This window comes from Peromyscus californicus, unplaced genomic scaffold (assembly GCF_007827085.1).
Source record: "Peromyscus californicus insignis strain IS unplaced genomic scaffold, ASM782708v3 Scaffold_4__1_contigs__length_199733344, whole genome shotgun sequence".
Taxonomy (NCBI): domain Eukaryota; kingdom Metazoa; phylum Chordata; class Mammalia; order Rodentia; family Cricetidae; genus Peromyscus; species Peromyscus californicus.
Window position 1 is genome coordinate 121,994,548 of NW_026294562.1, and position 26,428 is coordinate 122,020,975.

Below are 26,428 nucleotides of genomic sequence, written 5' to 3' on the forward strand. Positions count from 1 at the left end.
CACTGTGTGGTCATATAGTATGGGAGAGAGAGCTTCTTCCAACACCGACATCTCACCCTGAACTCTCGGTTTTCAGCCGGGCCACTTCTCCATTGTTCCCCGGCAGGGGCACACCTGCATCCCAGAATGCGGCCACCTGCGCCAGGGTTTGGCACAAAGGAGCCAATGAAACGAGCCGACTTCCCAATGACTTCCAGGTCAGAGGAGACTCCTGGGTGCGAGTGTCGAATAAAAGACTTGCAGACACGCGTGAGCAGAGGGCACTGTGGGACTAGAGAAGCGATTGATCAGAATCTGTGAGGCGTGGGAGGTAAAGACTAGGAGAGGGCGAGCTCCAGCCGGCTCAGAAAGGTTGAGGAACTTGCCGCGCTCACACGGCAGAGATTCAGGTTTCCTTAGCAGCAGCTCTGACACCCACCGCTACTCCTTCACGAATCCCTGGAACCCCCATAGGTCGCTGCGGGACCACGGGAAGGGCAGAAAGGGCAGCGACTGTGCAGACCACTCTGTGGTTCCTCATGGCTGTTCCCTTCTCTCCCTTCCCTCTCCCTGGGACAATATCCTCCTAGAACCTATCCTAAGAAAGATCTACAATTCCTGAGCCTCAGCTACCGCTTTGTATATTGATGGATTTTGAGATAGGGTCTCTGTATAGTACAAATGGGTCTCGAACCCTCGATCTTTCTGTCTTAGACTACAAGGACACGGAGGACAGTAGTCATTCGGAAAGCCCGGCGCCTCTGCACACGGTCTGGAGGTCTGGAATGCAGCTCGGCTCCTTTAAGTCCAGCCTGGGAACGCCCCGGGCAGGCATCACGGTTCCGGGATCTGCAGGCTGGGAAAGCCAGTGCTGCAGCGACCTCCCGGCTCCTGTCCCCGAGGTGCCCCGCCCCGCGCGCCCGCTGCTTCCTGGAGCTGCTGGGCCTCGGCGTGGGGAAAATGAGTCGCATCTACCAAGACAGCGTCCTCCGCAACAAGGCGGTGCTGAGCGCGCGACTGCGCGGGGTCTGGGACCCCGCCGCCCACCAGGGGTAGGCTGTGCTTCGTCCACGCGGCTGCTGGCCAGGGGTGGGTAGTGCTGTGTCCATCCGGCTGCTGGCCAGGGGTGGGTAGTGCTTCGTCCACGCGGCTACTGGCCAGGGGTGGGTAGTGCTGTGTCCACGAGGCTACTGGCCAGGGGTGGGTAGTGCTGTGTCCACCTGGCTGCTGGCCAGGGGTGGGTTGCACTTTCTCCTGCTGCTGACCAGGGATGGGCCGTGCTTCCCCTCACTGCTAGCCAGGGGTGGACTGGGCATAGGAACTGCCGGGTATGTTGGGTCCCTGGGGCCCTGGCCCCTGCTGTTGGCTCGGGGTGGTCTGGCAGCATCCCTGGCGCCTAGGCTCCAGAACTCAGAATTTGAGTCCTGCTCAGAGATTGATCCGGGAGGAGGGGGCGTTGGAGGTGAGAAATAAAACTGGCACAATCAAAGCCACCTCTACACCCGGAAGGCAGATATTCTTGAAATTCCCGCCTACAGGCATATCCACCGGAGGGACACCAGACTCCCAAATGGAACACCCCGAGGCGGTGCTTCCGTCCGACCTCGGTCCTTTCCCCCACCCCAGGGCTCTGAACTTTAGTAATTTGTCATGATGCACCACCGGTGACCAGCGCGTGGTGTGGCCGGAAACAACAGAGGGAGGTACAGGCCTTGTCTGTGGTAATAAGCAGGGTGGACAATTCCATTTACAGCCAGAAACACCAAAGAATTCCGATACATGAAAGAAGCCAGTCCCAGAAAGTCAAATACGTGTCATCTAGGGAGTGGAATCTAAGTCTAACTCCTAAGGTTTTCAGTGAAGCAGTTTTAGTTCAAAGGACGAGTAGGTTCTGAGGATCTAGGGTGTACATAAATCTGATTGCGTGAATCATCACACGATGTGTGTATATATCAAGTTATCTTGTTAAATGCCTTCAGTATATACTGTCTTGGTAAGTTAAATATTTTTAGAAAGAATTTGAGAGGAGAAAATATATAAGACAAAGAGTCTTGGCCCAAACCTCTTCCGTTATCCTTTTTAGACCCACCCTTTCCCAGTGTTGACGGTTCCAAAGAAAGCCCCCAGGCCCCAGGTTCTGCTTTTGTGAAAGCTGGCATCTGGAAGTGGTAAAGGGGTTGCTCTGGTTCTTCTCTGTGTGGTACCCCGTGATCTTGGGCTAATTCCCCAAACTTCTGAGTCTCTAATTTTCTAGCTGTATGGTGACAGTAACCATTTCCCTGGGTTCATGATCATGTAGGAATGAATGGGAACAGGAACGTGAAAGTTCTTTAAAATAGTGAAGAGGGCTTGCTGCTCTTCAGAGGCCCTGAGTTCACTTCCCAGCACCCACATCAGGGGGCTCAAAACTGCCTGTAAGTCCTGCTGTGGGGGGTTTGACTCCCTCTTCTGAATTCCACAGGCACCAGTACACACATGCTTGCATTCACACAGACACACATGCTTACACATTAAAAAAAACTCACCCCCACCATCTACACAATAAACAACAACAAAATACAGAGGCATGGTGGCTCACAACTTTAATCCCAGGAAGGCAGAGACAGGTTGATCTATATGAGTTCAAAGCAGCTTGGTTTACATAGGAAGTTCCAGGACAGCTAGAGATACATGGGAAAACCCTGCCATTAAAAAAAAAAAAAAGAAAAGAAAAAGAAAAAGAAAAAGAAAAGAAAGGGAAAATGATTTATTTTAGCATAGACACTTGTTCCCAAATTTGCTTAAATAAAAAAGTAGAATTATTTGTTTGTTTGTTTATTGAGAGGAGAAAATATATAAGACAAAGAGTCTTGGCCCAAACCTCTTCCGTTATCCTTTTTAGACCCACCCTTTCCCAGTGTTGACGGTTCCAAAGAAAGCCCCCAGGCCCCAGGTTCTGCTTTTGTGAAAGCTGGCATCTGGAAGTGGTAAAGGGGTTGCTCTGGTTCTTCTCTGTGTGGTACCCCGTGATCTTGGGCTAATTCCCCAAACTTTATTTGTTTATTTGTTTATTTATAGCATTTTGCTATGTATTCAAGGCTTGGCTTGAACTCACAGTGTAGCCCAGGCTGGGCTTGAACTCACAGCAATCCTCCTTCCCAAGCTCAGGGATTCCAGGTTTGTACCATCAAGCCCAGCCCAGGTTTGTGCTATCTAGCTCAGCTCTAAAAAATGCTTTACATTTAGTAAGTACTTAATAGTTCATAATCACCTTTGCATGCATGTTCTTAGGCCAGCATCAGAGGACACAGGGAGGCAGCTGTTTTCTCCTCATTTGTGGATAAGAATCTTGAGGGTCTGCTCCCAGTAATTCCCAGTGTGTGTGTGTGTATGTGTGTGTGGGGGGGAGGAATAGCTTGGCTTCGGCACAACCTGGGAAGGTTCTTTGCAGGGATGGAGGGTCTGAGGGGGGAAACAGAGTGGTTGCTTCACACCAGGCCCCCTCAGAGACAGGTGAATAGAGTCTGGGGTGAGATTTATTTTTTTCTGTCTCAGTGCAGATTCTCACCCAGGCCACTAAACCCTAGTGTGGCTCTCCCAAGGACTGACAGAACCTGCCTTCCTTCCTTCTCACCCCCAGGGGAAATGGCGTCTTGCTGGAGGGAGAGCTGGTGGATGTATCTCGGCACAGCATCTTGGATGCCCATGGCAGGAAGGTGAGGCTGTGTCCTGGTGGCACTCACAGGGTCTCCTCCCTCACCTACACAGCATCTCCTTGTGCTGGGCTAAGACACGGATCCAGGCCACTTCCTGAGGGGCTCACGGAACAGATTGCCACAGCCAAACAGGACCAGTGGAAAGGGGACTTTTAGAGCCCTTTAGGTAGCAGACAGGTGAGACTACATGGTTCCTGCAGGAGGAGCCCCCCCTACAACTGAAAGAACAGACCACACCCCAAACCCAGTCTAGCCTGGACACAGTCTCCACGCTGACATGCTGACATCTGGGCCCGCAGCTCTTGTATGGATGGCCTCCGGTGATGTTCACGACCCACACATCCCAGGTCTCCATGACCACGCACAGCATCATCCTGTCCTAGCCCATGTCTCCTTTCTGAGCACTAGTTCTGCACTTCTGCCCTCCTTTCAGAGAGCCCCTCTGGATGTACTGAGCACCCTGTGTCCTTGGTCCTTGGTCTCTAAGCCTCAGCTTAGCATCAGTGTCAGGCTTTCTCAAAGTGGGCCGAGACCTGGTTCTACACTCAGCCTATGCTTTTTTTTTTTTTTTCTTTCTTTTGAGACAGTGTTACTCTATAGCCCTGAGAATTTGATCTGTAGACCAGGCTAGCTTTGAACTTAGGGATCTACCTGCCTCCGCTGGACTTCAGTCTATGCTTTTGTATGATATACACTCCATGAGAGCAGCCTCTGCTACTGGCTCACCATTTTCATGCCCAGAGATCTTGCCACACTCTCTGCTCCTTAGCTTGCAGGTCAGTTGGTGCACACCAATCTGGACCCCCCACCCAGCCTGCCCAGGACAGCTGCACCAATGTGGAGCTGGCCTGCCTCAGCTGGCCCAGCACGGGCAGGTGTTCACCCAGACCCTTTCCAAACGTGCCTCTTCTGTCTTTACTCTTGATGGCACACAGGGCAGTAGCCCTGTCAGCCACTAGCCTTCAAGCCCCTAGCTCCTCGCCCCTCCTCCTCGCCCCTCCTCCTCCTCCTCCTCCTCCTCCTCCTCGTCCTCCTCCTCCTCCTCCTCCTCCTCAGGTAAGCAGTGCCCATGCAGCCCAGTTCCTACTCAACCATTCCTTTTCTCTCTCGAATCCTCTTCCTCTCTCCGTGGCCACCCTCCACAGGGCCCTTAGCTGTTCCTCTTAAATCTTTGTGCCTGATTTCCTACCTTCTGGTGAACCCCAGTTTGGCCCCTTGCTAACTCATTACCAGAAAGACATCTCTGGGGGTATTGTTGCTGCTCCCAAGCCTTTCAGGATTCCTTTTTATTTATCAAAGAAGATCCAAATTTCCAATGGCAATTCGAGGCCCATCTGAAGCCCATCTCAGTTGCTCTCCAGCCTGGGCTGCCAAGGGGCCTCTCAACGGTCTGTGTTGCTCAGATGTGCCCACGGCCTCTTGACTGGCTCAGGCATTTTTTTTTTTTTGCGGGGGTGGGGGTGGGGTAGGGTCTTATCCAAAAAATAATCCAGGTTGGTCTTGAACTCATTGTAAAGCAGAGACTGACCTTGAACTTCTGATCTTCCTGCCCCTTCCTCCACAGTGCTGGGATTACAGGCATGTACCACCATACCAGGTTTATGCAGCACTGGAGTTCAAACCCAGGGCTTGGTGTATGCCAGACAGGCGTTTGGCATTCCCCGGCCTGTCTCGGGCGTTTAGTGCTCTTCCTGTCCCTTGTCCCACACCTGTAGGTTGCTCTGCCTCTTGAGAATTCCCCTTTTGTGGTGGTCCCAAAAGTGCTATCAGCTTCTTCCGTCTCTGGGCACTGTTCCTGTGCCGCTTTTGTGAGAAGACCTGACCAGTAACTTCTCAGGGCACATCTTGCTTTGCAAGGTGCCTCCTCCTCCACTGTGTCACTGGCTCCCTGTAATGTCCCTGAAAGAAAACATCATGCTGTTCCCACATGTTGGGGGACACTGAGGCATGGGAGGCTTGGGGTGATTTGCCCCAGGCCTGTATCTGAGGGCAGCAGAGTGGCTGCCCTCCCTTAGGTCCTGATGTCCTTTCTGTGGCACGTTGGCAACATCCATCCTGCCTCGTGGCATTTGGGAACCCTGGTACTTGGGTTATAGCTTTTAGTCGTTGGTTGGGTGGAAACCCTGGAGGCCTCGTGTTGCCCTCCGTGGCTTGTGTGGCGCGTTATGTGGACAGGCACTCTAGTAGGTATAGGAGTGAATGAATATTTAATTCAGGCATCTACCCAGCCTACACATTAGTGTAGGATGATGGGATTCTGAGGCAGAGGGTGGGGTGGGCAGAGGATACAGGGAGAGCCTGGGCTGAGTGTGTGTGTGTGTGTGTGTGTGTGTGTGTGTGTGTGTGTGTGTGTGTGTGTGTTGGAACTGGGATGGGGAACGAATAAGGTAGTCCCCTCACTCCTTCTTTGTCTCACCCAGGAGCGCTACTATGTGCTGTATATCCGGCCCAGCTGTATCCACCGACGGAAGTTTGACCCCAAGGGAAATGAAATAGAGCCCAACTTCAGTGCCACCAGGAAGGTGAACACAGGCTTCCTAATGTCATCTTACAGTAGGTATCCTGGGCTCTCCCTCCCAGGAGGCTGTTAGACTGTGTCCTGCTTGTCTCCCGAGACCCTTGTCCCCTCCCCACCCAAGCAGCTTCTCAGCACAGGAGGCTTTGATGCTGTTTCTGGCTTGAGCATCCCCCGATGGATTCCTTCCTGTCCCTACTCACTCAGTGTCCCATCTTAGTCCCAGGAGCCAGACTGGTATTCCCAGCTGCTGCCATTTCTGAAGTCTGGCGGAATTTTCCACATACTTGGCTATGGGCTCTAACTATCACTGTGTGTGGAGAGCAGGCCAGGTCCCAGCAGTCTCTGCTCGACTATCCAGATGTTTGCTTGATGACTCTCAGTCTACTTGTATTAGTTACTTTTAGTATGTAATTACTTTCTTGTCGCTGTGACAAAATGCCTGGCAGAAGCCACCTCAAAGGAGAAAGGGTTCCTTTTGACTCACACAGCGGGAAAGTGCCAGCAGCAGAACTATTGGATAAGCCCTGGGGACCCTGTGCTGGGGGCTGGGGGTAACCACGCATGCCTTCCTCGCCTTACAGACTACTGTGAGCCCCACCACCTGCAGAGTTAGGACTTGGATTCCTCACTGAGCTGCTGAGCTCTACCGGGGTCAGCCTGGAGTAGGCCAGTAGAGGGTGTAGGAACCACAAGCTGGCTGTTGGTTCTAGATCCCGAAGGAACTCTGGTTGGTCACAGAGTCTTGGTTGGAAGGTGGAATTGTACTGTGAGTGTTTGAATACTGCCTCCTCTATGGCTTGGTTTTTCTCATCTCTGAGATGGGAATAACAAAACTGAAGACCCTTGCTGAGGGCTGGCTCTGTGCCAGACTGTGCTAAAGGCTCCACTTGCCTTTTTTTTTTTCATCTGTACTGCATGTCGGTGTTGTCAGATTGGCGCCATTTTTATCCCTGTTCTCCAGGGACAAAAGAGAAAGCTCACTTGCCCAAATTGTAGTAGAATCCAGATTTGCTGCAGGTAGCCTGGCTCCGGAGTCCAGGTCATAAAGCCTCTGCAGTGGGATTCTGTGATGAGCCCCGGCAGGAGGGATGTCCTCAGCAGCTCCTGAGGGCACTCAGAGAACATTTCCAGGCACACTAACCCTCCTGCACTGTCTGCTCTCCAGAGACAGAAGCCAAGGGAGACACCGACAGGCTCACAGTGGAGGTGCTGAAGGGCCTGGTAAACAAACCAGAGCTGCTGGAGCTGACGGAGAGCCTCACCCCAGACCAGACAGTGGCGTTCTGGATGCCTGAGTCAGAGATGGAGGTCATGGAACTTGAGCTGGGGACTGGAGTGCGGTTAAAAACTCGGGGTGACGGCCCCTTTATAGGTGAGCAGTGTGATTCCCTTTGCCTGTTCCTATAGGGCAGTGGTTCTCAACCTTCCTAATACCATGAGCCTTTAATACAGTTCCTCATGCTGTGGTGACCCCCTAACCATAAAATTATTTCATTGCTGCTTCATAACTGTAATTTTGCTGTTATGAATCGTAAATATCTGATATGGAGGATATCTGATATGTGACCCCCAAAGGGATTGAGACCCACAGGTTGAAAACCACTGATACAGAAGCTCCTGATCTCCCTTCAGAGGTTCCTCATCTCTCTTGCTTAGAGCTTTGGGAGAAGGCCAAGTCTGGTCTTCCACAGGGATTTGATCTGTGATCTTGAGGTTTACTCCTAAGTCTGTGGCCAAGTGCCCTGGGGCCATTAGCCTGGACCAACAACATATCCCAGGATACCATCCAACCCCTTGCTTCCTATGGCTGGCCCTTGCTTTCCAGTGCTTTGGGAGTTCCATCAAGAGCCATACCACACCAGAGTACAGAGCCAACCCAGACTTAGAGGACCCCACCAGAATGGATTTTCTTACCCTGACTGGTCCACTACAAGAAGAAAGGCCAGTCAACTTTTCTTCTTTCAGATTCCTTAGCCAAACTGGAGCTGGGGACAGTGACCAAGTGTAATTTTGCTGGCGATGGAAAGACAGGGGCATCCTGGACAGATAACATCATGGCTCAGAAGTGTTCAGAGAGGGACACGGCGGAGATCCGAGAGCAAGGAGATGGGGCAGAGGATGAGGAATGGGTAGGTCAAGGGGTCGGCTGTGGACCTGGACCTGGCATTGTCGTGTCTCTTGGTGGGAGTTTTGTAATACAGGATATGGTTGAAGGAGAATGAGTTGAAGGCAAGGTAAATTCTGTGTAATTCCTGAGACTGTGTTAGCATGAGGGAAATTCCCTCATGGACTTATCGGAGGGCGACAACCTGAGACATTTCTTGCTGGAGGAACTGAACACAAAGCCCCAGAGATTTATAAAATCAAGGACAGGAAGGAAAGATTATAGAAAGAGCCAGGGACTGCCATTAAGTTTCAAACTGTTTCTCTTGAAGTGATACATTAGTCAGTCGGAGGTCTTTGAGCAGCCATTGTTTTTCCTCCTTAGTCTGGACTCCAAAGCCTGAATACTAATCTTGTTCTAAGTTTCCAGTGCTGAGGGTCAACAAGGCCCCACTTCCCCAGTTTATGTGCAATCGTTTATCTGAAGTGTATTTCACCTGAACTGACACCCAAAGCCCCCTAATAGAACATTTAGAGCAAAAAATCACAGAAAATCAGAAAAGACAAGGAGGACTCTGGCCAAGGAAGGGAAGGGTGTGTGGAGGGTCTGAGTTCCCTTCTGGGTCAGTAAAGCTGACAAGTGGTGGGCTCTAGAGTCAGCTCTAATGATGTGAGGCCAAGGCAGTGGCTGAGGATCCCATGGATACCACAGGATTAGACCCATCTGAAGACTGCCAGGAGACTTTTATGAAATATGCTCTACTCACATCCTTTGACTTGACTGTTTTGTGTCTCCAGGATGATTGAGGTGCCTCCTTCATCTACCAGCATCTGAGATGGTATCATTGAGAAGTGGCCAGATTCGACTTCCGCCCTGGAGAGAGCAGTCTTGTCAAGCTGAATACCATGTAACACGTTCTGCTGAGATCAAATCCAAGACCTCAAGACACCCAGAGGGTCTCCAGGCTATGGTTCTTGTATATGTGTGTGTTTCTCTTTGGACGCAAGGCTAGCTTTCCTAGACCTTTTCCCGGCATTCCTTTCCCTAGGTGGTAGACACATACTAGATGAGCCCTCCAAGGCACAGTCCTGATGCACAATTAAGGAATGTCCCTGTCTGAGACAGAGGGGCTCTGGGGGGGCGGGGAGAGTGAGCAGGCTCCTCCCATTCTTACTGTTCTCTCCTTTCTTTCCTTTCTGTCCTGTGCCAGCCTTCTTGTTGTGCATCTCTGTTCTCCTGATCTACTCTTCCTCGGTCTGTTCTTCCCCACCCCACACCCAAGGTACTACTTCTTTATTTCTGTTCCGCTCTGTGTCTCCATGGGGTTTCCTGCCTTACACCTGTCTTAGGGTTCTTACTGCTCTGATGAAACACCATGACCAAAAGCAACTTGAGGAGGAAAGGGCTTATTTCACTCACAGTTCCTTATAATAAATAGTTCATCATCAAAAGCAATGTGGGCAGGAACTCAAGCAGGGCAGGAACCTGGAGGCAGGAGCAGAGGTCGTGGAGGGGTGCTGCTTACTGGCGTTCTCCTTATGGCTTGCTCAGCCTGCTTTCTTATAGAACCCAGGACCACCAGCCCAGGGATGGCACCATCCACATGGGCTGCCCCCACCCCCCATTGATCACTAATTAAGAAAAAGTGTTACAGCCAGATTTTTTTTTTTTTTGAAGACATTTTCTCAATGAAGTTCCCTTCCTTTCAGAGGACTCTAGCTTGTGTCAAGTTGACATAAAACCAGCCAGCACAGACCCACCTGGCTACTCTTCTGGAAAGTGCTGTTCTTGGAAAGGCCAGCAGCCTTTCCAGCTGTGTCTGGCTGGCCCACAGGTCTTGACTCATTCCACTAGGCCAATTTTTTAAATTTTATTTATCTTTTAATTTTTTTTAAAGGTGCTGGTAATTAAACCTAGGGCTTCATGCTTGCTAGGCAAGTAATCGGCCACAGCCTATACCCACAGCCCTGGACCACATTTTCAGAACCACTGTATCTGTTGTTGTTTACTTGGAGAACTTTTTATGAATGAGTGAATTGTCAGGAAAGAATTCCTCCACACTACTGGGTTCTTGTCAGGTGTTAATGGTCTTCCAGCTGAGCCACCCTACTACAAGACAGCCTCAATCTGGTCATGGACATTGCTGTTGTAGAAAATTATTTTAAGGTGTGTTACTTTTGTTTATGCTCTGGAACATTTGTTTAATGATGCAAAGATGTGTTTGATTAAATAAAATTCACCTGTGGTCAGGAGGCTGAGTCAGCAACTAGCTAACAGGAAGTGGTAGGGAGGAGCCAGGTGGAGAAGGGTTTTTTTTTTAATTTTTATTTTTATTTTGCAATACAATTTAGTTCTACATATCAGCCACAGATTTCCTTGTTCTCCCCCCTCCGGCCCCCCTCACCTTCCCCCCCAACCCACCCCCCGGAGAAGGGTTTTTAAGTAGGGGCAAGGAGAAGCATGGGGGCTTCTTGGAGGATGTGAGCAAGGAGAGGAGGTGAGCTACTTGCTATTCAGCCTCTCTGAGGAGCAGAATTTCAACATAACCTTTGAATCTTGAGTTCTTTAGAGGAACAGAGATTTAGTTAAGTTCCTTTCGTAGCTTTGAGAGAGGCAGTGCCTGAGGGGACAGAATTCCCTCAGGCTGAGGCTCTTGGGGCCTAACCCTGCTGGTAGCAGTGGTGGAGTTGTAGTTACTGATTTGGACAGCAGTGGCTTAAAAGGCAGCAACAATTGAAAAAAAAAAAAAAAAGGACAATTGGTGCCCCACATTGGGTGCCAAAATGTTGTTGGTTGTTTTTTCTCTTGTTTTTTGAAGGACCCACCACCCAGTTCTCAAATAAATCACACATGGAGGCTTATTCTTAATTATACAAGTCTGGCCTTAGCTTGGCTTAGTTTCTTGCCAGCTTTTCCTTAACTTATCCCATCTACCTTTTGCCTCTGGGCTTTTCCTGTTCTCTTACTTCTGTTAATCTTACTCCATGGCTTGCTGTGTAGCTGGGTGGCTGGCCCCTAGAGTCCTTCTCCTTCTCTGGCTACTTCTTTTTTTTTTTCCTCCCAGATTTCTCCTATTTATCCTCTCTGCCTGCCATCCCCATCTATTTCTCTCTCCTGCCTTGCTATTGGCCGTTCCACTCTTTATTAAATCACCAGGTGTTTTAGACAGGCACAGTAACACAACTTCACAGAGTTAAACAAATGCAACATAAGCAAAATTAACACACCTTAAAATAATATTCTACAACACATTGCCTCAGTGGGTAGTGTGCCCCTGCTCAGATCTGTGACAGAATCTGGAGTGGAAGTCTACATGTCCTGAGTTTAATTCTATATAGCCATGGCAGGTGTATGTATACTGCTTGATCCTGGGAAGAAGGGGTGGAAGAAGATAGGAATTACTGAGTCTCTTTAATGTGTCAAATGCAATGCCAGAAGTTTTCTATGATCATGACCAGCACTGACAATACTGAGTTCTTCCTGATGTTAAGTACTTGGAGTATTCTGTCACAACACTTCTATGATGTACATATGATTAATGTCCCCATTTTTTTTTTTCGTGGTACATAGACTGAAGCTTTGAGACTCTATGAATATTGCCAGAGAAAGGAATTTAAACCCAGGCAGTCAGTTTCAAAGCCTACATTTCTTTCTTTTCTTTCTTTTTTTTTGGGAGGGTGGGGGAGGATCTCATACATTGCAGGCTGGCCTTGAACTTGCTATGTAGCTAAGAATGTCCTTGACCTTCTGACCCTCCTGCCTTTACCTCCCCAGTGCTGGGATTATAAGCACATATCCCCATGCCTGTATGCTGGAGCTCACACTCAGGGCTTTGTGCACTGGGTGAGCACTCTACCAACTGAGCTACATCCCCAGTCCTAAAGTCCACATTCCCTTACACACTGTTTTTTTTTTTCTGACAAGGTTTCACTATGTAGTCCTAGCTGACCTCAAACTCACCTTGTAGACAACCAGGCTGGCCTTGAACTCACAGAGATCTGCCTGCCTCTGCCTTCTGAATGCTGAGATCAAATTCCACATTTTTGATTACTGGACTCCTGCTTCCACATGCAAACTAGAGAAGGAAGAGGGGTCAGAGGGGTCAGAGAGGTCAGAGAGGTCAGAGGGGTCAGAGAGGTCAGACAAGTCTCCCAGTTCCTCAATGGAGGACCCAGGATTTGAGTCCAGAGCTTCCAAAGGCAGAGCTCTTGTCGCTTCCATTATCCCTGCTTCCTTGGCCACAAAAAGGTTTTAGATAATGAGGGCAAGAGGATGTAGAATCATGTCACTGGTGTCCTGTATCTGGGGTGGTTTACAGACAGGTCGTGATGGGGCCTTATCTTGGAGGGTGGTTACTCATAGGGTATCTAGGGACATTGGGACATCTTAACTGCCCAAAGCTCTGTGGCAACCTCTAGAGCAGGCCAGCCTGTTAACGCCCTGAGGCAAAGGGCTCTAGCTCTTAGATTTTAAGGAAGGAAAGGTCATTGTGGCTGGAGGCCAGAGGGTAGCATAGCCTGGGAGGTGTGTTTGAGATCAGGCTAGACATTGGGCATGGCAATTTCCTGCTCACTAAAGCTTTGAGGACTTTATCCCTAATGCCCTGAAAGCTAGTGATCCTGTGGAGGGGTGAGATCTGATTCATCTATTTTGAAGCTCAGTTGGCCGAGAAGAAATGGGGGCAGTGAGCTTCTGCTGGAGTCTGCTGCAATAGTCAGGTGAGAGGCCGGCGTGGTTGGCTCTGCAGCAGATGGAGTAAGAAAAGGGCTCATGTCTAGAGGTATTTAGGGAGCAGAATCAAGAGGCCCCAGGAGAGAGGAAGGAGTCAAGAAAGATGCTCAGTCTCTGGTGAGCAGAAGTGTTGGGGTGCACAAGGTTGTTTAGCAGGAGCCCAGCCTGAGGCTAGGCTAAAATCAGACTCCTGGGAAGGGAAACCAAACGTTCTGTAGATAAGAACAGGCTTTCAAAGACAGGCTTGGTGGCTCTTGCCTATAATCCCAGTGCTTGGGAGGCAGAAATATAGAAGGGTTCCCAACGGTTTGAGGCTAGCCTGGGCTACAGATCGGGACCCTGCTTCATAAAATCAAAACCAAAGACCATACAAGCAAACGAACAACAAATAAGGGCCAGTGAGATGGTTCAGTGGGTAGAAGTGATTGCCACCAAGCCTGGAGCTGGGTTTGAGTCCCAGAACTTACATGGTGGAAGAGAGAACCAATTCCAGCAGTTGTTTGCTGAATTCCACACTCATTCACGCTGCAGCACAAAGGCACCTACCCCTCCACATAGCAACAACAACAACAACAACAACAAAGATTTCAGGCTTAGGGATTAGAAAAACTGAGTTAAAACCCTCTTCCCAGGATAGAAAGGTACTTGGCTCAGAGCTGGGTGGGGACCTGGGGGCTCATCCAGGCACCCTGAATAGGTGGGGAAGACCCACAATTTCACTCTGTCCTGTTAATAATTGTTATTATCTTGGTTCTTTAATATGTCTACATGTAAAATTGGACTTGACTTCCCATTAGTACTATGCAATCACTGTCAATGCACAGTCATATGTTTTGAGACTATTTAGACTGATCACAAATTCAGTGAGATCTGCCTGCTTCAGCTTCCACAGTGCTAAGATTAAAGGTGCTCCTCTCTACAGCTGGCTCCTCGTTGTGGTTTGGATTATTTAGGAACAGCTGTTCAGAGTCAGGTCACTGAGAATCTAGGCATCTTCTGTAAAATTCTTGCTATATTGCCAAGTTGCTTCCCAAAAGGGTTATTCTAGACTATAATCTCAGTACCAATGTGGGAGAGAACTGATTTCATGCTACTTTTCCCAGAACTGGGGATGAAGATTTTGAACAAATATTTGATAAAGTGAAAATTCTTAAATATATTTTAATTTGCCTTTTTTTCTATTTAGAGTGAAATTAAATGTTTTTCATTTCCTGTGACCTACTTCTTCTTCTTTTGTTTGTTTGTTTTTTGAAACAGGGTTTCTCTGTGTATCCCTAGCTGTCCTGGAACTCATTCTGTAGCCCAGGCTGGCCTTAAACTCACAGAGATACGCCTGCCTCTGCCTCCTGAGTGCTGGGATTAAAGGAATGAACCACCACCTGGTCTGAATCTACTTCTTTTAAAAAAAATATTTTTGGTTGCATTTATCTTCGTGTGTGTGTGTGTGTGTGTGTGTGTGTGTGTGTGTGTGTGTGTGTATGTATGTATGTATGTTTGCATGCACATGCAAATGGAGTTCAGAGGGCATGTGCACCTGTCATGGTGTGTGGGTGGAAGTCCAAGGACAACTTTGGGAGTCAGTTCTCTCCTACCGTGTGAGTCCCAAGTTTGTTCTCCCATCATGTGGGGTCTGGGAATCCAAATCAGGTCATCAGGATTGGCAGCAAGCACCTTTACCTGCTGAGACATCTCACTGGCCCCAGCATCTATGTCTTTTGTTACTCCCTTTGAAGGCTGATGACTTTCAACTTCTGCCTCTCCCTCCTGTCTCTGTCTCCCAAGTGTTACGGCAGGTTCCATCACGCCAGCGTTTATATAGTGCTGGAGACGGAACTCCGGGTTTGGTGTAAGCTCTCTAGCACCTGTGTTACATCCCTAGCTTTATCATCATCATACATTTTTTTGGTTATTATCGTGCTTGTGAGTCTTGGTGCACATGTGCTACAGCAAATATGTAGAGGGTAGAGACAAGTTTTGGACTGGAGTTGCTCCACAGCCAAACTGTGATGCCCCCTACATCACTTATTAAAATTATTTTATGCCAAGGGCTGGAAAATGGTTAAGACTACTTCTCTTCCAAAGGACTGGAGTTGCTCCCAGCACTCACATCAGGTGGCTCACAGCTGCCTGTAACTCCAGCTCCAAGGCGCCCTCTTCTGGTCTCTGAGGGCACCTGAACGCATGTGCTCACACTGACACACAGACACACATGAATACACATGCTTAAAATTAGGCCGGGCGGTGGTGGCGCACGCCTTTAATCCCAGCACTCGGGAGGCAGAGCCAGGCGGATCTCTGTGAGTTCGAGGCCAGCCTGGGCTACCAAGTGAGTCCCAGGAAAGGCGCAAAGCTACACAGAAACCCTGTCTCGAAAAACCAAAAAAAAAAAAAAAAAAAAAAAATTAAATCCTAAAATAATTTTACTACAGATTGTTTGTGTTATAGTTCAACATGTCTCCCTTTAATTCTTTAACTATGATTTAGGGCTCGTGATGTGGCTCACTGAGCAGGTAAAGGCACCGTCAAGTCTTGAAGACCCATAAGATGACCTACATTAGATCCTTGGGACTCACACGGTAGGAGAGAACTGACTCCCAAAGCTGTCCTCGGACTTCCACCCACACACCATGACAGGTGCACATGTCTTCTCCCCCATAAATATAGAAATTAACGTACTTCAAACCATCCTAGTTAGTTTGATTGGTTGGTAAAGCTAGTTCCTTCTTGTCACTCTGTTTAGAATTGTCTTTGATGTTCCTGCCCAACATTTGAATCATTTTGCCACACTTCAGGGCAATTGCCATTGAATTATTTTATTTACAACGCCCCCCCCCCCCCCACACACACACATACAACACACCATACACAGCAGGATGTATGTAGTGGTGTAAACTTTTAATCCCAGCACTTAGGAGGCAGAGGCAGGCGAATCTCTGAGTTCGAGGCCAGCCAGGGCTACACAGTGAGACCCTGCTTCAAAAAAACAACATATAAATAAAGACATAAACAAAAGGTGTTACCAGTTTGAGACCAACCATACCTTTTAAATGGGATTGCATGAAAGATCCCTTGTGATTTCAACTTTTACCATCTAAAGGAGAGACCGACCATCTGCACGAGGAGACTTTTGCCTAATTCACCGCAGTATCGTAATACTGAAAATAAAAGCCCAGTTTTTGCTGGCCCAAGAGGCCACGCAAGCTCCCTCCTGGTCCCTCAAACTGGCGCAGCTGCTGGCAGGAGTTGCCGCCCTGGATCCGCGATGGAACCAGAGCGAGGGGCCCAGGCCGGGGTTCACGTCCTAGCCAGGCTCGGGTTGATAACCAGGTTGGCCAAGGCGACCATGCTCCCAGGCTTCCACCCACCGTGTTCCCCCGGCTAGCCCGCCGACCTCTCCAGGGCGTCAGAGCGGCCGGACCCTTAGGTGCTCGGACCCCAGGGCTCTACGGCTAAGTTTCCGGGAGCGATTTTCAGCAGGGCACCAACCGGAAGTGCCCGTGTTGTGGCGGAAGGAGGAGCTTTCTAGGAGCAGCTGGTGCCGAGAGAAGCGGGACCGGCAAAGATGATTCAGGCGATTCTGGTTTTCAACAACCATGGGAAGCCGCGGCTGGTCCGCTTCTACCAGCGTTTTGTGAGTGCGGCCCGGCCCGCCACGCACCCGCGCCCATCCCTCTCCCCTCGGCCCGCCGCAGAGCTCGCCAGCACCTCGGGCTCCGGCACCGCGCATGACCCACCGCCCCTGTTCCTCTCCCACCCTCCCTGGATCCTGGCTTTTCTGTGCTTTGTGACACTTTCCCTTGGGTCTTAGGCCAGGCACGGTACACAGTGTGTGCTTCGTTGAAATCTTGACAAAAACCACTGTCTTTAATTTTTTTTTTTTAATCGATGAGCGTAGTTTTGTGATGGTCGGGTTGTTGGGTTCTTTTAAGTTTTTGTTTTCTCAAGGTGGGGAGAAGTTCTTTCTTGGAATTACTTGATCCAGCGTTGACTGAGACTTATCAGGGTCGGGCTACCCTTTACCCTGTAAGGTTACAGAAAGTCTCTTAAAATTGGGGGTGAATGAGTTATATTACAAGCTGTCAGATGTAGTGGTGCACACCTGTAAGCTCAGAGCTCAGGAGATGGAGGCGTGAGGTTGAGTTCCTCAAAGTTATCCTCAGACAGCTAGTTCAAAGTCAGCTTGAGCTACCCCAGGCCATATCTCAAGAAACCAATAACTAAACACATGCTGTCACGAGATGGCCCAGCAACGTTCATTTTCTAAAAACATTTCCTTTGGGAAAACGCAAACGTCATGATTTGTCTCCTGTCCCCCAACATTTTATTCGTGGCTAGGTTTCAAAATACATAACTGAGAGACTGGTTAAACCCGAGAGGGAATGGAATCAGAAAACATTCAGACTTCAGCCTCACCTTTCCTACTCTTGTGTGGGTTGGCAAGTTGAGAAATGTCTCTTGGATTTATATTCCTTTTTCATCATAAATGAAAAAATAATGTGCTTTTTTAAGTAGGATTTTCAACGTGCATTCTTTAAAAAAAAGTACTTAATACAACTTCGACTTATGTGTGCATTTGTTTCTCCTAAGTTACTGATATATAAAATGACTATACAGCTAACTTACTATATCACAATTTGAAAACCTTTTTATTGATACTCTTAAAGTAACTCCTCCCTGTTAGCAGTCAGCTCCCCTGGCCCTAAGCAAGCACTTACTTTCTCTTTAAGTTTTTGGACATTTTATCTAAATAGAATCATAATAATGTATAGTCTTTTTAATCTTTTACTTACGAAGACATCCATAAGTTTCATCTATATTGTAGCATGCATATATGTGTTCTTTATTTATTTTGAAGCAGGATCTCAATATGTAGCTCAGGTTGACCTGGAACTGGAGATCCTTCTGCTCAGCTGGACCTAGTGGCACAGGTTTATAATCACAGTACTTGGGAAACTGAGGCAGGAGGATTGTGAGTTCAAGGCCAACCTTGGGTACATAGTGAAGACATAAGCAACAAAAACAAAATCCAAACAACCGGCCACCAAAAGAAAAGATCCTCTCTACCACAGCCTTCTACCTCCCAAAGTGGCAGGCATGCCACTGTGCTCTGCTGTTCATTCCATAGTTTTATTTCCCATTATTTGCTGTATCTGGCTTTTATAAATAGTGCTGCTGTGACCATTCATGTGTTGAGTTTTAGTGTGGACATAGCTTTTCATTTTTCTTTACTTTAGTAGTAGAATCAATCATTAGGTCACATAATAACTCAATGCTAAACATTTTTTAAAAGTAGTTTATTTATTTTTATTTTATGTAAATTGGTGTTTTGCCTGCATGTATGTCTGTGTGAGTGTGTTGAGTCCCCTAGACCTGAAGTTACAGACAGGTGTGAGCTGCCGTGTGGGTGCTGAGAATTGAACTCAGGACCTCTGGAAGCACAATCAGTGCTCTTGATGGCTGAGCCATCTCTCCGGCCCAATGGTGAACATTTTAAGAAACTGCCACAGTGTTTTCCAAGTGGTTGTACCTTTCACTCTGCTATCAACAATGTATCAGTATTCTAGTTTCTTATCTCCTCCATTGTGTATCTTTTTTTGTGTGTGTGTTGTTGTTGTTTTCTGAACTAGGGAGTGAATTCAGGGCCTCCCTCATTCTAGGCAATTTTTTTTTTTAACCACTGAGCTATATAATCCTAGCCATGTTGTATTTAATTAAAGGCATTTTAGTGGATGAAACTGAATCTCCTTTTAAAATGTTTTGCTATCTGTTTCCATAGTGACTAAGGATGCTGAGCACCTATCTTTTCCTATGCTTATTGGCGATTTGTGTATCTTTGAAGATCACAGAATTGTTTAGGAACCCCTTGAGTGAAGGTCCCTTGAAAATCGCTGTGTACTGAAAGCTAGGAAAGGTTGTTAAAGTAACTGGGGCACATAAGCAGTGGTGGTCTGCTTTCTGTTGAACTAGGAATTAGTTGGACTCATTGTTTCATTACCCCCACACCCCCATTTTTACCCCTTCCACCTGTGGCTAGATAAAGAGCTTCAGTGGAACAGATGTTTTGTCAGTTTAAAAAAGTGCTGATGTTTATTTAGCGTGTTTGTGCTTCTGAGCACACAGAATTAATGTTTGACAATATCCTGGCAAATGTGAGCTTGGTGTGTTCACATGGAAACCAGGAAGGTAGTGATTGATTTGTTCTAGTTTGTGGGCCAGTGATTAGCAGGTTTGCATCCATGCATTCAGGAGGAACTGAGAGCCTTTAGAGCCCACCTTGAGCCAGCCATTTCCTCAGTGACTAGTTCCTGGTTTTTGTGTTGGCCCCCGTCCCCGCCCCCAACCCCCAATAGCTTTTAAATAACTGGCCATCTCAAAGCTAAGTGCAGTGGTGTAGAAAGAAGGGGTTATTTTTTTTTTTTTTTCAAGACAGGGTTTCTCTGTGTAGCTTTGTGCCTTTCCTGGAACTCGCTTTGGAGACCAGGCTGGCCTCGAACTCACAGAGATCTGCCTGGCTCTGCCTCCTGAGTGCTGGGTTAAGGCGTGTGCCACCACCGCCCGACTGGGGTTAATTTTTTAAATGTCTTTTCCTGACTTAAGGGAGATTCAAGCTGAGCATTTACTTATGCTGTGCCCCTCAGAGTGTGGTCCCCCAGACCCAGAGCACTGGTGTCCTGTGGGAGCTTGTTAGAACTACAGTCTCAGGCCCCAGCCCAGGCATATTTTTTTGTCTTTTTTTTTTTTTTTTTTTTTCCGAGAGCTGAGGACCGAACCCAGGGCCTTGCGCTTGCTAGGCAAGCGTTCTACCACTGAGCTAAATCCCCAACCCAAAGCATGGATTTTTTTTTTTTTTTTTTTTTTTTTTTTTGGTTTTTCGAGACAGGGTTTCTCTGTGAAGCTTTGGCGCCTTTCCTGGAACTCACTCTGTAGCCCAGGCTGGCCTCGAACTCACAGAGATCCTCCTGGCTCTGCCTCCAGAGTGCTGGGATTAAAGGCGTGTGCCACCACCGGCCGGCCAGCCCAGACATTTAAACACTGTTGCTGGCTGGTTCATCCCACATTACAATATGAGGCAGTCTTCTCACATCTAGAGAGTTTAATTTTTATTTATTTGTTTTATGTGTGTGAGTGTTTTGCCTGCAGGTATGCCTGTCACCACATGTGACAGTGGTGGCGCACACCTTTCAGTCCAGCGCTCAGGCAGAGGCGGGCAGATCTCTGTGAGTTTGAGGCCAGGCTGGTCCATGAAGCTAGTTACAGGATAGCCAGGACCACATAGAAAAACCCTGTCTCAAAAACCAAACCAAACAAAACCCTTGAGGATCTTTGTGAGTTTATGGATTCTGACCCCTTGTTTGAATCTCAGCTTGTCTATGAGATAGCAATGATTTGTGACTGAGATACCAAGGTAAATAAACACACCGCAATCCCTGTACCTGTCTTTCCCATAGTCATTCTCTGCCTTCCATGTGCTTACACATGATCTTTTCCAGCTGTTCCCAGTGAGGAGCCCCTTTTTAAATAGTCACCCTTACTGGTGGGCACACTTTTTCTCACTTGCCCCCTGACCCGGCTTTTTGCTCTTGTTCTATAGCCTGAAGAGATCCAACAGCAGATTGTTCGAGAGACTTTCCATCTGGTCCTCAAGCGAGATGACAACATCTGTAACTTCTTAGAAGGTGGAAGGTAAACATGAGCTTCAGGTAGCTAATCCCCTTAGGTTCCAAGGTCCACTTTGGGTGGCTGTCACTGCTTTTGTTTCTTCTGGTACACTCGGGTCAGTGACTCCCTGATGCAGCATAACCTGTTCTTTTTCTGGTGTGTGTGGAAGGGTGCCAAGACTGCATTTCTCTGTATAGTCCAGGCTGGCCCTGAACTCAGAGGTCTGCCTACCTCTGCCTCCTGAGTGCTGGGATTAAAGGTGTGTGCACCACTACACCAGACCCACGTAACCTGTTCTTAACAGGAGCTGCTGTTTGTTTTATTGTATGTACATTGGTGTTTTGTCATGCTCATCTGTGTGAGGTTGTCAGAACCTCTGGAGCAGGAGTTACAGACAGTTGTGAGCTGCCATGTGGGTGCTCTGGAAGAGCAGCTGGTGCTCTTAACTGCTGAGCCATCTCTCCAGCCCCAAGCCGTGTTTGGATCACTGGCGGGCTAGGTCAAGGGTGAAGTCAAGTGGCTTTAAGTTCTCTTCCAAACTTAGTTGCCGTTCATGTAGAAAGTGCCTGCTCTGAGTGCTCAGCCTTCCTCTTTGTTAGGCCCATTTCCATTCTTGGTGCAGGGGTCCTTTGCTGTGTTTACTAAGATTGGAGTTCTCAGCTGTTGGCCACTGTCTTCCAGTCTGATTGGTGGCGCCGACTGCAAGCTGATTTACCGGCACTACGCTACCCTCTACTTCGTATTTTGTGTGGATTCCTCCGAGAGTGAACTTGGGATCTTGGACCTCATCCAGGTATGTGTGGTCATCCAATAATGGAAGCCACTTTAGAGTTTACACGGGGATTTTGAATAACCAGCCTTGGTGTGGATCCTTTTTTCAGTCTCCTCATCAGTGTTGGTAAGAGTTGCCAGATGTCCACCAGGTGGTGCTCTGGGAAAGCGCCTGAGCAACCTTCCAGGACTTAGTTGTCGGATAGTGCTTTCTACCTAGCCCTTGGTTTTTAATGTTTTGAATTTTCTTTCATCTCTGAAACCAAACTACATTAAGTATTTATACTTTCTGTGTCCAAGACACATGCACCTGTGTTTGTATAGATGCCATGGAGGCCAGAGGTTGACATCTCCTGTTCCTCAATGGTTTTCCACCTTGTTTTTGAGATAGGGTATTATCTGGAGCCAAAGACTCAGCTAAGGCAGGCTTGCCAGCAGGCCCCAGACATCTTCTCTGTCCTCCGAAGTGCTAGAGTTTGCTGCTCTGGCTTTTTGTTTGGGCTCTGGGAGATCAAACTTAGGTCCTTCTGTTTGTGCAGCAAGAGCTTTACCGACTGAATCATCTCCCCAATCCTAAGTGTCTGTACATTTCATTCTTACTTGTAATGGTAGCCTAGAGCAAGGCATGGCACACACATAGTGTCTTCTCCCCGTAGTTACTTTCATAGCTAACTTTAGTTGCAAAACCAAGAGCCAGTGTTATCTTAAGGAAGAAGTCTAAGGGCACATGTGAGAACAAAACTATCTCTTACAAAAGGAAATGAAAGAAGTTGAAAGCTGAGCATGGTGGGGCTGGAGTCCCAGCTACTCAGGAGGCCAAGACGGGAATATTGCAGGCTGTCATTTATGGGCTCTTAGTCTTAAGGATGAAAGAATTTTTAAATAGACTAAGAATGAAACTACATGGGACAATTTTATTGGAATTTGAGAGAAAAAAACAACAGGACTGACATGTTAGAAATCTCATCTACTACCAGGATTGGAGGTGGGATGGGGTGGATAAGATACAAGAAAATCATGCATCAGCTAGTCTGGCATAGAAAGGGTGAACAACTAGAGACGTCATCTCAAACAAGGTGGAAAGTGAGGTGCCCTCTGACCTCCAAATGAAAATTATACTTCCAGAGTTTGAGGTCAAGAAAGCATTGAATTTCCTATTTTTACACAATCAACTAGAAAATGCATAGTTAAAGAAAATATCACATGATGAATAAGGTGAGTGTTTGCACATTAACTCATTATGAAGTACCTGGTATTTATTCCAATAAAAGTACAGAATTGGACCAGCTGAGGTCGTGCATTCTTGTAATCCCAGCACTCTGGGAAACAGAGGCAGGAGGATCACTGTCAAGTTCAGACTCCATCTGGTCTACATAGTGAGTTCCAGCCAGCCAATACTACTTAGTGAGACTCTGTCTAAAAACAAAACAACACCAACAAACAAAAGATGCAAAATCAGAAAAGAAAAACATAAAGTCACGTTTGGAGTCAATACAGCTTTCCCTTGTTGGGAGGTGAGACAGAGACAACAGCAACCTCCAAGGTGGAGTCGGGGTCAGTTCTACCAGGAAGCCTTCAAGAACCAGGAGGGGAAAACTCAGGGAAAGAAAGTAAAGGACTAAGTGTGCGGTGTGTCAACACTTGGTCCTGTCCACTAAGTGAGTAAAGCCAGCAACAGCTCAGCTCTCCACCAGCTTAAAATACTAATTATTTCATTATAAATGGATATATTTTAATTAATTAAGTGTGTGTGTGTGTGTGTGTAGGGAGGTGAGTGTACACAAGAATGCGAGTGCCACGGTGCAGGTTTAGAGGTTTGTCTTATTAGGGTTTCTATGGCTTTGATAAAACACTGTGACCAAAAGCAGCTTATGAGGAAAGGGTTTATTTCAGCTAACAATTCCATACCACACTCCATCACTGAGGGAAGTCAGGGCCGAAACTCAAGTTGGGCAGGAACCTGGAGACAGGAGCTGATGTGGAGGCCACCAAAGAGTGTTGCTTACTGGCTTGCTTTCCATGGCTTGCTTGACCTGCTTTTTTATATAACCCAAGATCACTAGCCCAGGAGTGGTACCACACACAGTGAGTGAGGGGCCTCTCCTGTCAAGAAAATGCCCAACAGGCTTGCCCCTAGGCCAGTGTGGTGCTGGCGTGTGTCAAGCTGACACAGGGTCAGAACTGTCAGCAAGCACCCTTCCCGTCAGCCAGCCGTCTGGCTAGCCAGCCCAATGCTTTGGTCTTTTTTTTTTTTTTTTCCAGTTTTTTTGAGACAGGGTTTCTCCGTGTAGTTTTGGTGCCTGTCCTGGATCTTGCTCTTTAGACCAGGCTGGCCTCGAACGCACAGAGATCCACCTGGCTCTGTCTCTCAAGTGCTGGGATTAAAGGCGTGTGCCACCACTGCTGGGCTGCTTTTGTTCTTTTAGCATTAGAGTATTTCAATTCTTGAGGTTTGTGACAAAATCTGATACATAATAAGAAAAATCAGTTCTTGTTATCACCATTTTCTCAGAGTAGTCTTTCATATTTTCCAGAAAATTGATTTGTAATATGTAAGTGAAGAACTTTCCAGTTTGGTAAAAATTTCCAGCATTCTTTTTTTTCCCTTCAAGACAGAGTTTCTCTGTATTGCCCTAGCTGTCCTCAAACTAGCTTTATAGACCAGGCTGGCCTCAAACTCATAGGTTGGCCTGCCTCTGTCTCCCAAGTGCAGGGATTAAATGTGTGCACCACTACCACTCTGGCTTTAACTGCTATTTTTTTTTATTTAATTTTTTTGTAGATTTATTTATTTATTTTTTTATGTGTATCATTGTTTTGCCTACATGTATGTCTGTGTATCACATGCATGCCTGGTGCCTCCTGAGGTCAGAAGAGGGCGTTAGATCCCTGGAATTGTAGTTATGGATTGTTGGGAGCCACCGTGAGGGTGCTGGGAATTGAACCCAGGTCCTTTGCAAGAGCAACAAGTGCCATATCTGAAAAAACAACCACTGAGCCATCTTCCCAGCCCGTAACTGTTATTCTTAAAATACTGTTAAAGTGTAGAGTTATAAATAGTGCCACTGTGAAATGACTGTGTTTGGTTTTGGAATTACACGTGCATGCGTTTCTGTAAGATATGCACCTGAGGAATATAGTCACTGGGTCCTTGAGTTTAATACTTAATGGCCAGTCATTTTCCAGTGTTCGGTTTCTAATAGAAACCATGGACCAGTTATCAGTCTTAGGTCAGGATGTCAAACACTTCTGCCCATTGCATCTTGATAGCATCATCTAGGAAAACAGTAGTCGAGCTCTGGATGGAATAACACTTTGCTAACTAAGGCAGAAATTGGTACCAGTTGTGGGGTGTTGCTGTTACAGACTCGATCATGTGTTTTTGGGAGGATTGTGCTGGCATTTGAACTTGGGACTGGAAAAGCCATCGAGTGCACAGAGCTCAGTGGCTTGTTCTGTGGGAGCTTAGAAGATAAGAATGCTGAGAGAAATGCAAATGATAGAGACTTGGCTTGTGAAATTTCAGAGGGAAGTAAAGACTATCAGGGCCATTTATATGATATTTTGAATTAAGACTCTGTGTTTCTGGTCAGCTGGGAATGAAGAATCAGCCACACTTAGCAAGAGACCAGCACCACTGAAGTGAAACCTTTGCTTTGCTAGGACAATTGTTGGTGGTCAGCTTGAGCTGAGAAATTAGCAACAGTTAAGAAGAGACCAGCATCATTGAGGTGAAATCTTTTGAGAAGTGTTTCCTCGGGGTCAACATACAGTAACTGTGATCCAGAGGGGGCTGAGGCTGCATCTCATGCTAGGAGCCTTGGTGATGAATAAGAGTCATCTAGGTGGTACTGGTTTTGAAGGCATGAAGGGATTATGGAGAGCATTTGAGGCTTGGCACCGGAGGAGGGTAGAAGAGGCCATTGGAGAAGGTGCAGCTTCGTTTGCAGTTAAAGCCTCAAGGTTGAAGGCGTCATGGAGAGAAGCTGAGGCTTGGCACCATGTGACAGGGCCACAGTCCCTGAAGAGAGCCCAGGAGAGGTTATTGGTGAAGGTACAGCCCAGCTGCAAAGACTCCAGCGTTTTGGAAATGTCAGCACCATGGGATGGCCACCCGACACCACAGCCGCGGTGAAGGGGACCTAGCTTGAGCCTAGGAGACAAGCTGTGTATGCTGCAGAGGGCAGAGCTGGAGAAGTGGCCTGGGTCCTTTGGAGGGAGGGATCGTGGGCGAGTCCTAGACATCAAACACTGAACTTTTCACACTGTTGAATTTTGGTTTCGCTTTAGTCTGATTGTGACTGCTCTGGCTCTTCCTATTTGAAATAAGAAGAATGTAACTTATTTTTTATTTTATAGGAGCCCACAGTTAAGAGACTGAAATTTTAGAGAGACTTTGGAATTTCAGAGAGGCTTTGGATGTTTTAGAAAAACTTTGAACTTTGAAGAAGACTGATTTTTTTTTTTTTTTCTTTTCAAGACTGGTTTCTCTGTAACAGTCCTGACTGTCCTGGAACTCGCTTTGTAGACCAGGCTGGCCTTGAACTCATTGAGATCCATCTGCCTCTGCCTCCCAAGTGTTGGATGGGATTAAAGGTATGCACCACCACTGCCCTGCAAAATTATTTATTTATTTGTATTTTACGTACATTGGTGTTTTGCCCGAATGTATGCTTGTGTGAGGTTGTTGGATCCCCTGGAACAGGAGTTAACATATAGTTGTGAGCTACCCAGTGGGTCCTGGGAATTGAATCAGATCTTCCTCTGGAAGAGCAGCCAGTGTTCTTAACCACTGAGCCATCTCTCCAGCCCCTAAGACTGAATGCTTTAAAGAGACTGAACTTTTAAAGTGTTTGAATTTCTAAGACTGTAGGACTTTAGGGGCTGGAGAGATGACCCAGTAGTTAAGAGCATATGCTGTTCTTCCAAAGGTCCTGGGTTCAATTCCCAGCACCCACGTGGCAGTTCACA

General features: G+C 47.4%; 2 protein-coding genes and 1 long non-coding RNA gene across 6 annotated transcripts in view; all 3 read left to right on the forward strand.

The window, feature by feature from the left end:
• Positions 1 to 26,428, forward strand: part of LOC128124043 (uncharacterized) — a 170,398-nt gene that overhangs the window by 30,731 nt on the left and 113,239 nt on the right. The gene's annotated exons all lie outside the window — the stretch shown is intronic.
• Positions 353 to 14,405, forward strand: Arpin (actin related protein 2/3 complex inhibitor). Of its 3 annotated transcripts, XR_008222814.1 has the most exons (7): positions 353 to 1,031; positions 3,599 to 3,674; positions 6,095 to 6,227; positions 7,358 to 7,564; positions 8,158 to 8,321; positions 9,094 to 9,578; positions 14,285 to 14,405. XR_008222814.1 is itself a non-coding variant. In XM_052760277.1 (6 exons), exons 1-6 carry the CDS (start codon positions 940 to 942, stop codon positions 9,100 to 9,102), a joined length of 681 nt encoding a protein of 226 aa, XP_052616237.1. In that variant the 5' UTR covers positions 860 to 939; the 3' UTR covers positions 9,103 to 14,248. The 3 variants fall into 3 exon arrangements, 2 of the variants coding, with proteins under 2 accessions (XP_052616237.1, XP_052616238.1); XM_052760277.1 differs by lacking the exon at positions 14,285 to 14,405 and having other exon boundaries at positions 860 to 1,031; positions 9,094 to 14,248; XM_052760278.1 differs by lacking the exon at positions 14,285 to 14,405 and having other exon boundaries at positions 955 to 1,068; positions 9,094 to 14,248.
• Ap3s2 (adaptor related protein complex 3 subunit sigma 2) overlaps positions 16,526 to 26,428 on the forward strand; it is a 47,356-nt gene continuing 37,453 nt past the window's right edge. For both annotated transcript variants that reach the window (XM_052760279.1, XM_052760280.1), the window contains exons 1-3: positions 16,526 to 16,658; positions 20,619 to 20,710; positions 21,368 to 21,479. In XM_052760279.1, the coding sequence (XP_052616239.1) occupies positions 16,590 to 16,658; positions 20,619 to 20,710; positions 21,368 to 21,479 (273 nt within the window). In that variant the 5' untranslated portion in view covers positions 16,526 to 16,589. The remainder of the gene's footprint in view (positions 16,659 to 20,618; positions 20,711 to 21,367; positions 21,480 to 26,428) is intronic.